This window comes from Monodelphis domestica, chromosome 7, assembly GCF_027887165.1.
Source record: "Monodelphis domestica isolate mMonDom1 chromosome 7, mMonDom1.pri, whole genome shotgun sequence".
Classification (NCBI taxonomy): Eukaryota; Metazoa; Chordata; class Mammalia; order Didelphimorphia; family Didelphidae; genus Monodelphis; species Monodelphis domestica.
Genome location: NC_077233.1, coordinates 151,245,049 through 151,258,992, shown reverse-complemented (window position 1 = coordinate 151,258,992; position 13,944 = coordinate 151,245,049). Strand labels below are relative to the sequence as shown.

The 13,944-nt window shown below is 37.4% G+C and overlaps 1 protein-coding gene across 1 annotated transcript in view; it reads left to right on the top strand.

The window, feature by feature from the left end:
* LCMT1 (leucine carboxyl methyltransferase 1) overlaps nucleotides 1-8,045 on the top strand; it is a 113,412-nt gene extending 105,367 nt beyond the window's left edge. Inside the window, exons 10-11 of the mRNA XM_056805861.1 lie at nucleotides 127-224; nucleotides 7,803-8,045. Of these exons, the coding sequence (XP_056661839.1) occupies nucleotides 127-224; nucleotides 7,803-7,828 (124 nt within the window). The 3' untranslated portion in view covers nucleotides 7,829-8,045. The remainder of the gene's footprint in view (nucleotides 1-126; nucleotides 225-7,802) is intronic.
* The last annotated feature ends 5,899 nt before the right edge of the window (nucleotides 8,046-13,944 follow it).

The window sequence follows — 13,944 nt, the reverse complement described above, 5'->3', positions numbered from 1 at the left end:
CCTAATTATCTCACATGACATTTAAATAAATTTTGCTTTTGAATGTTTTACATGTGTGAGAGAAAAGAAAGTTTTAATGTTTTCAAGTAAACAAATTGGTAACTCCTAAAAATAATTTTCCTACAGGATAGAAGCACTTGAATTCCTTGATGAAATGGAGCTTCTTGAGCAACTTATGCAGCATTATTGTCTTTGTTGGGCAATAAAAGGTGGAAACAATCTAGGTAAGGTATTATGAATAATAACTAACATTTATATAACATTTTCTAGTTCATAAACTGTTTCCCTAACAGTATCTTGTAAGGTAAGTAGTTTGAGTAATATTTTCATTTTAAAGGAAGCAGCAAGAATTATAGCATTTGGAGGGCACGGGGGTGGGGTGGGGGGGTTGGCACTTAGTTGGTGCTTATGATAGGGAAATTGAAGTTAGAAGAGGTTAAATGACTGACCAATAGTGAATAAATTGAGTATCCCTTAGAACCAGGACTCACATGAGAGTCTTTTGACTCTAAGCCCAGTGCCCTTAATGCTAAACCAAATTTCTGATGTTTGTTGACTATTTCAAACAAGTGGAATTTTCCTTTAAGGATTATAAGCACTTGAAATTCTCTAGCCATGAAAGAGTATAAAATTCCATTATTGTGTCCCAAAGTACATTGGAATGCTCTGGCCAATAAAATGTATAGGTATTCTATCAGTCCTGGCTGAATTGAATTGGAGAATTAGTTGTTATAGTCTTTGTACCCTGTACCTGCTTGTCCTTTTGGCCCAGAAATAGGTGAAATCCTTAAACTGTCCCTAAAAAGGAAGATAGCATAGATTTTCATGTCCAGTGCCTGTGCATTTATCAGTTAGCACTTCTCAAGTGGGAAGTTAGAACCTTGGCAGTAATAAGAGGCCCTTATTGGGAACTCAGGAGATGAATAAAGAGATTTCTTCTTCATTTGATCAAACAGATGTTAAAGTGGCATTGGGGTAGCAGGAATGGCAATAAAAACATTTCACATTTCCCCTGAGAGTACTGACTGCAGCTAAAAAGAAAATGCTATTATGTAATGTGTTAATGATGTTGATGCTATTTAGGATAAGAATCTGGACCTGACATTTCAGTAGTATAGAGCTGAAGTGTCAAATCTCATTAGAGGCAGGAACCAGATTAAAATGCATCCAGCAGTGGGGGGCAGCTGGGTGGCTCAGTGGATTCAGAGTCAGACCTAGAGAGGGGAGGTCCTGGGTTCAAATTTGGCCTCAGACACTTCCCAGCTGTGTGACCCTGAGCAAGTCACTTGACCCCCATTGCCTAGCCCTTACCACTCTTCTGCCTTGGAGCCAATACACAGTATTGATTCCAAAATGGAAGGTAAGGGTTTAAAAAAAATGCATCCAGGAAATGTTAAACAAAATAATTTTAAAAATAATACAACACAGACAACATTAATTTGTTGTTTTTTAAGTCAATCTGCTGCCTTCATGGATCTGTTTCTACTTGAGGTGACACTACTGGTATCAGATTCCAGGATGAGGGAATTCCTTCTACCAATATAGGGTGGTACTTTTTCAGCAATTTAAAGGATTAGAGTTACCTAGAACACTGAGATATTTACTGAGGGTCACAGAGCTCCAGTAGACCTCAAGTGGCAGAGTGAGACTTGAACTCAGGTCTTCCTACTTTTAAGTCTAGATCTCTATATACAATACCACACTGCCTCTATGTTGTTAGTATTGCAATAAAAAAGAAAACCTAATATGATTGGCACTGTTAATACCTGTTTGGAATTACTTATAAAGAACAAAAATAATAATAGTTGCCATTTATATAGCACTTCATTGTTTACGAAGGACATGACCACATTGAACATTAGAGGGGTTTAAACAACTTACTTATGGTCATACAGTCTTTATGTTAGAGGTAGTAGATCTTTCAGTCTAATCATCATCTTTTAAGTTTTCTCTAGGAGCCTAGTAATACTAAGTGCTAGGAATACAAAGGAAAGGAGAGCTATAGGAGGATATCTAGGAGGGATGGTTGGATCAAGAAGAGTGTATTTTAACGCAAGGGATCATATGGGCATGCTTGTAGTCAGCAGGGAACCAACCACCAGATATGGAGAAATTGAAGATAAGTAAGAGAGCAGGGGTGATAGAGAGGGCAGTCTACTAGAGGAGATGGAATGGGATCAGGATAAATGTTGAGATGCTTCCCTTAGCAAGGAGTGCTACCTCTTAACCTGACATGAATGAAAGAGGCAATAATGAGGGAAGATATTTAAGTGGAGCTCTCCATGAAGAGCTTCTTTTTTTTCCATGATGTATGAGGCAAAGTTCTCATTGAAAAGAGTCAGTGAAGAGGTGACTATGAGAGATTTGAAGAGGGATCAAAAGGTGTGTAATGACTGCTGTAGTGATTAGGATAGCAAATTGAATAGGGAGGTGTCTAAGAGGAGGGCTTGTTGCAATGAGGGCTCAGTTGAGATAATGTAACAAATTGTACTAGAGCTTGGTCAGCATAGTTGAATGATTTTTCTTCATTTTTCTTCAGTGGCATTTTAATAGAATCCAAGACTGAAGGTTGGAGATAATCTAAGGTAGAGTCTTGACAAGGCATTATCAGTGATAGGGATTTGAGTGTCACGGATAAAGTACTGTTGAGCTTGTTCTCTAAGGCATTGAAATAGGAAAAGAGTGTAAGGAAAGATGGAATAATAAAAGATTATGATCAAATAAAAACATGAAATTAATGAACATGGAAGTGGCATAGCTTGATGGCTCAGTGGATAGAGAGTAAAACCTGGAGATGAAAGGTCCTGGGTTCAAATGTGACCTCATACTTCCTTGTGACCGGAGGCAAGTCATCTGACCCCAATTGTCTATCATTTATCACTCTTCTGCTTTGGAATCAATGTTCATGTCAATTCTAAGTAAAAGAGAAGGTAAGGGTTTTTAAAAATGATAGGTCTGTGGATGATGGCAACATCAAGGACATGGCCATCTCTGTGTAGTTGAGGAGCGGGAGGAGATCATGGGAATTGAGTAGATCAAGGTACTTGGAATTTGGGGTGTTTGAGAATGTATCAGTATATATTTTGAAGTCCCCTCATAGGAAGGCAGGAGTTGGGATGGAAAGAGTCTATGAGAAATACACTGAATTTATTGAGTTCTGAGAGGAAGAAGATCCTAGAGATCAGTAAATAAAAGCTTTCAGAATCTTAATTGGATGATAAATTTGGATTGAATGGATTTTAAAAGAGGAGGGGTTGCTGAGTGTTGATGTTAATGAGAGAATCTGCAAGTGGCAATTCAGAGCACAGAGTATTTGGACACTCCCCAGACAGCTTAACATTGTGCAAAGAGCATAGCTTTGAGGTCAGAAGACTTGTATTCATACCCTAACTCTGCTGCTTTAGGACCTTGTCTAGGTCACTTAACTTTCCTAGGTCTTATTTTTTTTTTTAATTGCAAACTGAGGGGATTGGTTTGAAAGATGTCTGAGGTCTATTCTAGCTTAGGGTTTTAGAACTGGAGGCCCAGGCTTTTTACTCCAAGTCCTTTACTCTTACCACACTGGCATAGCTTGCATCTCAGAAGCTTATCATTTGAGACAAAACCATCATGTGATTGGACCTGAGTAGTCTTACTTTGTGTTCTGTTCAATAGAGTGAATTAAAATGTTAGAAGTATTTATTAAGCACTTCAAATGTGCTAGACCCTGGGTCAAGAACTGGGGGTAAAAATAATAAGCAAAGAGAAAAGTCCCTTTCTTGAAGGTACATTCATTCTAATGGCAGTTGACAACATATAAAAAAGAGCTGAAAAGCCAGGGGGTGGGTGAGGAGCAGGAGAGGAAAGAAGAAGCAGTGACCAGAACTAAACCCTGAAGAGTAAAGGGAAGAATGGGAGTAGCTTGGGCCTCTCCTCACAATGGAGGTTTTGCTCCAAGAGAAGGAGAAGGCAGCTGAGTTATGGTGACTGAGTCCAAAGTTAGCTATGAATAAAAAATAAGGAATGACCATATCTAAGCTATGGAAGTGTTTTTTTGGAGCCTGGAAAATTATCCCAGAAAAGAGAGAAGGATAAGTTTCATGTGGTTTGTCCAGTGGCTTTTTTTTTTCTTTCTGTGAAGCAAAATGCAAAAAAGTCCTGGAGAAAGAAATAATTACTTGTTAATGAAACATTTGTTTATAAATGCTTTGAGGTTTATACTTTATAGTTAGCTTTCCTCACAACAACCCTGTGAGATTCTGAGGCAACCAATGATCAAAAAGGGTTGTGACACTTAAGAGACTCCTGTCTTGTGTCAGAGCCAGGATTTAGCCCCAGGTTTCCTAATTCTGTGTCTAATACTTTTCAACACAACAAGATGATTCTATTCTCATAAAATCATGATTCTTTTTCATTTGAGCCCCAAATATCTTAAAGACCCCCTCTCAAGCCCCTTTAGCTTCAGGTCAAAATTGTTCTCACAGTCATCAGAATTCTAAAATGCTGGTGTCCACTGGACTCTCCCCACAGAAATTCTCTTGAGAAGGTCATATGATGCACGTGTTAGCTTGTTTAAAAAAAAAACAACAAAAAACCAAAGTTCCTCATTTGGACTCTGGTTTCCTTATATGATAAATGAGCTGTTGCATTAGTTCTCCAAAGCCCCTTTCAGCTCTAAGATTCTGTTACTATTCTCTGCTCATTCCCTCTGGAAATCACCTCTCAGATGAGCAATAACTCAGCCAACCTAAGGGGTTATAGGTGATGGGAACAGCCAACCCACAGGCTCTGGTGGCAGAGACAAATCCAGAACTGCCCATCCAGAGTTTACATGTAGCAGCTGTCAAATGGGGGCCACATTACTGTTTATTTAAGAAGCCACACATTTTATTAAGGGGAAACTATAGCTGTCCCAAACCGGATTTGTGTTATTATTAGACAAAGGAAAGATTGAGGAAGGATATTATTTCATAAACTGTCCAACCTTTAATACAAATTCATTAATTACATGAAATTCAAGATATTAAAATGCCTACAGAATTAATAGAAATCACTTCTCTAACTCCTCATCTCTAAGCAATTATTTCTTCTTAGCATTAGCGTAAGGTAAAAAAGCACATCTTTTGCTCTTATTTTTCTGTTTCTCTAGATTCATTTAGGCTAAAGGTCCTATGTCCACCTACAAAGTTTGGGGAAGAGGGTTTTATTCCAACTTGAGCATAAAACTTTCTTCTACTGGTGAAGACAGCTTCAAACTTCTGACATTATTGATTGCAGATGAGTAGAAAATTTGTGTACTGCAGTGAACTTTCCTGTGACTAAAATCTGTTACATATGTTAGGGATAGCTAGGTGGTTCAATGGATAGAGTTAGGCCTGGAGATGGGAGGTCTTGTGTTCAAATCTGGTTTAAGACACTTCCTAGCTTTGTGACTCTGGGCAAGTCACTTAACTTGGATTGACTAGCCCTCACTGCCCTTCTACCTTGTAACTGCTGCTCAGTATTGATTCTAAAACAGAAGGTAAGTTTTTTTTTTTTTAAGTTACATATGTATCTTTTAAAAAGTCTTACCTATCTCTAGAATATCCCTCAATAGAAATTTGTCTCTGTAAACTTGCATTGCTCATCTTAGTCAGCATTGCTACAAAATACTGAACATGTCCTTATTCCCTTTAAGGAACTGACAGATTTGCTTTGACTTTAGCAGCCAACACTACATTTTAGGAGCAGTTAAAAAAATTTCTTTTTCCATGTGAAACAAAAGAAAAACAAGTTCTTGTAACAAGTGAATAGCCTTCCTACTGCACTGGTACTCATGCACTATAAGACTCAGAGGACAGACCTCCACACCCATTGGATGGGCCTCTTTTGGAAGACTTTCAATTGTATATAAATAAGAATTGCAGAGGAAAGAAGGCATGATGGATGGGTGGCATCCTGTGCCTTTACAGAGCTATTGGAAGCAGGAGATGGTGAAGAGGGAAGAATATATCTCTCTATAATATGCATAGATTTCATATACACACAGTCCCAAAAAATTTAATGCAGTTCTAATTTTTAATAATTCCAGAAGTACAAATATTACAAACTTAAAAATTTTTTTGATCTTAATGATTTAAATTTATTTTTACACTCAATTTGAAAATTTTGACTAATTCAGGTTTTTTTATTTCAGTCCCTCTTAAGGCTAGGATTATAAATGCAGGCCTCTCAGTGACTGAGTAGCAGCTGATGAAATTTTTTACAATGATTAGAGCAAAATGTATAGCCCAATATGGAGGTTATGTTGAATTTTAGTAAGAAATATATCAGTATCTTAAAATTTTAAATAACTTTTCAAATGTTTTTATGTTTGTAGTATTTATTATTAATGCTTAAAACTGTACTGACTTTTGAGGCTTTGTATATGTGTATGTATCTCTTATAGACATATACATATATTTATATGTAATGATACATATATTTATATGTAATGATGTTCACACTAAAAATAATAGGTACCACAGTGCAAAGGTTAGAGTCCATGATGGTCCATACTCTAGATTTATCAGGTCCCATTTTAGGCTTTCTCTTGTTTCTGTCTATAAAGCATGAATATTTAATTCTGCATGGTTATGAAGGAAAGAGCTGTGAACTAGAATTCAGAATACCTTAGTTGTATGCCTGACTTTGCCATTAATTATCTGTGTGACCATGGACAAATCATCACATCTCTTGGCCTCAGTTTCCTTCTATGTAAAATGTTGGGGACTTTTTAGGTTAGGTGATCTATAACAACCCTTCCAGCTTCAACACTGAACCTACAAATAACTTGAAGGGTCCCATTTAGCAAATCATTGATAAATATGAAACAAAATCCAAATCTGTCAAACTTGTCAAACAAAGTCAAAGTTGACATAGTTCTTTTTATTCTTAAATTAAACATTTTTTTTATGCTGATATGTTTTAAGTTTCTTTGGATTCCTGTAAATTGTTCTTCCTTCCCTGGCATGGCCTGAAGGGAAGAGGATAAGCCAGGGTTTGGGGCTGCCTGAAGCACAGATGGTGCCATGGTGACCCAAAGACTTTTCTTTTGGGAAAATATTTTAAAGTATTTGGTGGTTTTCCCAGCCTTGAGCTTGCTCCAATAGGATTGTTTGTGCAGGGGGGTACCTGGTTTCTAAAGTGAGGACCTTCCAGGATTCTGAGGAGGATGCATCCACAGCCCACCACAGTATTATAAGGAGGCCCGCCCTCAGATAGGCATGCACAGCTCTGGGGGGCTTCAAACTGATCAGCTGCCTGGCCCCAGGGTCTAGAGTGAAGGTATCGGGTGTTCACTGCTGAGGGAGAATCAAATGGGGGTGTGGGGGGGGAATGGTTTCCTCAGTTTTCCAGGGCTTAGGACCTGGGGCAGGAGTGTGAAGGGCTGCCTCCTGCTGAGAAGCTCCCATTTTATGGGCCTTTCCCACTTGAGATTAAGCCATCCTGTGCCCCATGAGGCAAAAGAGAATTCAAAGTTCTGTCAGATGATTTGAGGACCAGTTTCTGCCCTTCCCCACCCCCTAAAGTCTACTTCTCATTTGTGACCATAAGGTAGCCCCTCTTCCCACCTTCCCCCTTGCCTTTTCCCTCCCCGGGGGCCCCTGGGAGAAGAAAGTGGAGGTCCCTTCTTAACACATCACAATTGCTGTTTAAATTGTGGTGGGGGAGATGAATTTGTTCTACCTGCACTGAATTTTAGAAGAGACAGGAGCCAACTTGAGGTATTTAAATTAAATTTTATTTAATTTAAATTAAACATTGAATTAAACAAAAAAAAAATTGTTTTCTTCTCCCCTCAGATCTCAAGGATATTACCTACAAATAATTTCTTCAGGGAAGTTGTTGAGCCAGAAGCCAAAGCTACCATTCCTTCTATGGAAGAAATGCTTTAGAGCTTTTTGCAGTGAAAGAACCATGCATGTACATGCCTCACTCTCTTCAGTGTCATCCACACTTCCAAAAGACTCAAGAAACCAGTGTTGGTGGGAATGTTTCCTGCTGGTTTATTGTATTAATAAATCTCTATCACCTTTATGAGCAAACTTGAGTTTATTTATTGTTCCTCATCAGAATCTGGTGTTTGAAATTTTCAGCTCCAGAGAGTCCTCATTCACAAAGGTTACTTTATCCAAAGGGAAAAAACATGAGTTCAAAATCATTTTGCTCATTCATTCTGAATCTCTGGGTATTCTTTAAATATATTTGAGTATGGCAGACTTGTGAGCTTGATCTACATTTATAACTAATGTGTGTAAACTGTTTGCCAAGGAGTTAGTGTTTTATTCAGGTTGGATTGCTGGTGTGAGATATCTTGATTTCTCAGCCTATGAAATTATCCGTCTAGATGCAAGCTGCCATAATTAAAACAGGGTTTGGGATTTTTGGACCTGACTGCTTTCTGTTGTTTTTTTTTTCCTATGGGGATTTTAGATGGTCTCTGTCTATCCTCACTTCAAAAATTTGTTCTCCTTTTACCCTTCTCTCTCTGATGCTAACTCCCCTTTCTAAAACATTACTAATCTTATATTTTTGTTTTTTGTTTTTTTTGGCTGATTGATGTCTTGGAGAGCCAGGTTATTCATTCAACAAATTTTTACAGAGCATCTCTTTTGATTCAAGTCTTGTGCCCAATATAAGGAATAGTAAGGAATATATAATTTAGAGGCTATATAGGACCAGCAGTGAGGACTTACTACTCCAGGTATGGAAAATAGAAGTTTAGCATAAATTTCACTCTTGCTTTCTCTAGGGGAAAAAAATCAAAAGAAGTTGAATAACTTTTCATTAATTGCTAAGTGTAATAATTATGATATGTATTATTGCACATAGGGCAAGATTTAGGTGCAATTACTTTTCTTTGACTAAGAAACCGTTTCACTATTATCATTGCTGAACTTAAAATTCTAGTTTTCTTTCCTTTGATGCTTAAAAAGATGTACAATTTCAATGTGGGTACTACCTTCAGTGATAAAGATCATAACCTCTGTACACCTTAGCTGATTATATCTTCATGAGTTGCTCCTGCCAGCCACTATGCTAGTGAGGAAAATGGTTAAAATCATTGTTTTTAGTGAGCCTCATAGGAGTCACAGTTGAACTCATACTCAAAGACTTTTTTTTTTAACTCTTACCCTCTTTCTTATTATCATTTCCAAGACAGAAGAATGGCAAGGGCTAAGTAAACAGGGTTAAACAATTTGTCCAGGCTTGCACAACTGGAAATATCTGAGGCCATATTTGAACCCAGATCCTCCCAACTCCAGGCCTTGCACTCTTTCCACTGTGCTACAAAGCTTTTCTAGCTTGTAAGACCTCACAGAGCAACCCTTGCTGTGTTAGCTTTTGAAAATTCACCATTGTTTCCCTTAAAATGATGAGGCTTGGGAGTGGGACTTTAGTAGAAGCTAGTTTTCCTTCTTAGGGACAAATGAATATTTTTTACTTGCCCTGGCTCCCTGAAGTAAGTAGTTTTCCAAGGCCAAACTTACTAGCTAACTTTCCCAATATGATAAGGCTTGGGAATAGGACTTCAGTGGAGCCTAGTTGCTCATGTGGCTTCAAGTATCTACAGTGAGCTGCTTAAAACTTATCAGAAAAAGTGTCTGTTTCTCAAAATTGCCTTTTTCTCAACATGTCCTGCTTTAAACTTCCTCTCAGAAGACATTCATCTCTTCAGGAAGAGAAACTTCTCCCATTCCTACAAACAACCTAGCTGTCTTCCAAGCCCTTCTATTCTTCTGTCAAATGGAAGAGACGGGGAAAATTACCATGAAGGCATTCTTGCAATGCAACATTTTGAGATAGTCTTTAAATCATAGCATTTATAAATTCCAGGAGTCCATAGTGATCACCTCCCTGATTTTACAGATCAAAACACAAGGCTAAGTAATTTGGCCCAAGTAATAGGGCTACTCAGTGGCACAGTTAAAACTGGACCCTAGATCAATGTTGGTGAACCTTTTAGAGATCATGTGCCCAAACTGCACGTTCAGGCTGCCTGTGAGCCCCCTACATTACCGCAGAGACCCAGAGAGTGGAGGGAGGAAGTACTCACATTGGGCTGGTGGACAGAGAAGTGGGGCATGCAAAAAATGTCATCAGGCAGGGTGGAGAGGGGACAGAGCAGCCCTCTCCAGTACACTGGGGCACACATAACACATCTTCACCAACATGGCCCTAGATCTGGCTCCTGGATCAGTATTCAGTTTATTAGTATGATTTCAACATAATTTCATTTTTTGACATCCTATTTCCCCTCAACAGAACAGCTATTAGCACATAGTAGAATGATTTTATAACTTTTTCTTTTAGTATTTTACATGCTGTTTTAAGCCTTTTGCATAATTCCTTTTAAAAAAAGGAAGGCCAGAATCTTACCTCAGAGGCCATGTAGGCCCATCTTTACAATTTTCTTTTAGACACCATTAAACAATAATATAGACTATGTTTTCTGTATAACTATATTTGTGATTTCAAAGCATAAACCATCCAACACTTTTTAGTTTCTTTTTCTAAGTACCCCTCAACATTTTGTCCATTTTTTTTCTATGATAGTATCTTCTTTATTTTTGAGGTTCACTTTTTCCATTTTGAGTTATTTCATAGAGATTTTTTATATTTTTCATCTTATAATTTTTACTTTCATGATATTCAATTACATTAATATACTAATGATTTTTTGAGCTCTTAGGGTATTTTATTTTTTGTGATTTTTTTTTTAATACTATTAACTTTTTTTCATGATTCATGATTTCTCCCTCCCCTCATCCTTCCCCCTTCTGGGATTAAGTGTACCACTGTTTAACTATGCACCTATGGTTAGACATTCCATGAGTATTTTCCAGGTTTTTTTTTTGTTTTTGTGATTGCATATGTTACCATGAAAATATTTGAATAAACAGTCCCCTACCCCAGTGGAAGTATTGGATCAAAGAACAGGATTGTTTTCTGTGTGTGTATTGCCAGATTTTTTTTTTCAGAAAGATTATGCAAGTTTGCATTTCAACTGGCAATAAACAAGTGTGTATCTTTCTCTGTTGTGCTGCCAATATTATTTTGTTATTTTCAATAATTTTTCCCAATCACAACAAAAAATATCAAATATTTGAGAATTCACCTAGAAGTATATAGAGTATATTAAGAGAACTATAAAACTGATGATCAAAATAAAGGAGAATCTAAATAGCTAAAGGACAAAAAAATCAAGCCATTCCCAAATTGATAAATGGACAAGGGACATGAATAGGCAATTTTCAGATAAAGAAATCAAAACTATTAAGCTCATGAAAAAATGTTCTAAATCTCTTATAATCAGAGAGATGCAAATCAAAACAACTCTGAGGTACCACCTCACCCCTAGCAGGTTGGCTAACATGACAACAAAGGAAAGTAATACATGTTGGAGGGGATGTGGCAAATTTGGGACATTAATGCACTGCTGGTGGTGGTGTGAATTGATCCAACCATATATAATAAGGAAAAAGACTTGTACAAGAATATTCATAGCTGCACTCTTTGTGGTGACAAAAAATTGGAAAATGAGGGGATGCCCGTCAATTGGGAAATGGCTGAACAAATTGTGGTATATGTTGGTGATGGAATACTATTGTGCTCAAAGGAATAATAGACTGGAGGAATTCCATGTGAACTGGAACAACCTCCAGGAAGTGATGCAGAGTGAGAGGAGCAGAACCAGGAGAACAATGTACACAGAGACTGATACACTGTGGTTCAATCGAATGTAATGGACTTCTCCATTAGTGGCAATGCAGTGATCCTGAACAACCCGGAGGGATCTACGAGGAAGAACACTGTCCACATTCGGAGGAAAACTTGTGGGAGTAGAAACAGAAGAAAAACAACTGCTTGATCACATGGGTTGATGGGGATATGATCGAGCATGTAGACTAAATGATCACCCTAGTGCAAACATCAATAATATGGAAATAGGTCTTGATCAATGACACATGTAAAACAGTGGAATTGCGCATCGGTTATGGGAGGGGGTGGAGAGAGGGGAGGGAAAGAACATGATTCTTGTAACCATGGAAAAATATTCTAAATTGACTAAATAAAATTTTCAAAAAAAAAATAGAGGAACATTCAGTTGTTCATGGATGATTTTGATGAATATTTATCAGTGAATGTATATATTTTACATAAATTAATTCAAAATACAAAGGGATTTCTTTATTTAACTGGACAAAATCACAGTGAAGTCTGAATGGAAGAACAGGTAGCAAAGAATATGAAGGGATACACTTAAAAGATTATGAAAGGTGCTTTGTACTTCTAGACTAAAAAAATAAAAGTGAGTGTTTACATAATAATAATTGCACTTAAAATAGTGATTTAAGGTTTTCAAAGTACTTAAAATATTATCTCATTATTGTCATAACAGTCCTAGGAAGGCAGGTGCTATTATCCTTGTTATATAAGGAAACTTATTTAGGCAGAGATTAAGTGACTCACCCAGGGTCACAGCTGGCACCTCTATGAGGCCAGATTTGAATATGGCGTTTTCCTGACTCCAGGGCCAGTGCTCTATCCACAATGCCAACTATTTGAGAAAATTTCACTGAACCAAAAAAACCCCAAATTGATCAGTGGGACAGAATAGATATAAAAGATGTTCAACTGGATATGTGGTCACTCTTTTGTCATATGCCATAATGTTCCTAAAAATAACTACTAAATGAAATTGTACAAAGAAAGACATGGATCTTGTAGGAGGAAAAAACTTCCATCTGACATTAAAAAAAAAGATAACCTAATAAAAATAGCTTATTTTTATGCATGGCAAATGGCTAAGAAATAAATAGTACAATAAATAATATCTATCCCTGTCCTTGACTTCTGGCTGCTGCTTATTAGGGCCAAGTCCCAACTTGACCTCATTATTTCCACCTTCAAACACTCCTTCCAACTTCCTCTTTTTAAAAAAAAAAAAAAAGAATCATGAGTTTATGGTGTCACTGTACACTGTCAAGCTGGGGGTCAGCCCCAACTTCCCTTTACTGTCAAGGACACCACTGTCTTCCCAGCCTCCCAGGCCTCTAATTTAGATGCTATTCTCAATGCCTCACTTTCATTGACTCCCCTCCTCATAGTCAATTCGTTGCCAAATCGTCTTTATTTTACCTTCATAGCATCCCTTGTATATGTCCCCTTCTCTCATCTTGACACGGCCACTATGTTTGTATATGTGTATGTGTTTTACAGATAATATTCTATCTGGTATGTTTTTAACATTTTCAAAATATCATCATTAATCAGATATTCTATTCACCACACCATTTGGGCAGCCAGATGCTTGCTTTTTGCAGATCTGTAAAACAAAGTATCCCAAAAGTCCTAATAAATCATTGATGGAGCTCAGAGCAGAGTGTGGAGGTTTCCATTTCCCCATCCTTTGTCTTCCTCTCAGCTCTGTCCTCTATTGAAGAGGTTCTGAGCCTTTGTAATGTTACTTGAGGCATGACTGATTATGATGAAAGTATGATAGAAAGGATTTGAATAGATATAGCTTAAAGGCAGAAAACACAAGCATGTTAGAGGCAGAAAGAACCTTAAAACATGGAATGCAAGATGTTAAAACTAAACGGAAACCTAGTAGTCATTGAATCCAAAACACTCATTTTACAAAGAAAGAAACTGGCCCAGAGAAATGAATCTTGCAGAAGCATAGTAGAGCAAGTGCTAAAAAGTTATGTCACCAACCAAACTAATAGAAATCACATGATCATCTCAACAGCTGCAGAAAAAGCCTTTGACAAAATACACCTATTCCTACTGAAAACACTAGAAAGTATAGGAATAGAAGGACCTTTCCTCAAAATAATAAGCAGTATTTCTTTAAAATTATCAGCAAGTATCATCTTCAATTGGGATAAGTTAGAAGCCTTCCCAATAAGATCAGGAGTGAAGTAAGGATGCCCATTA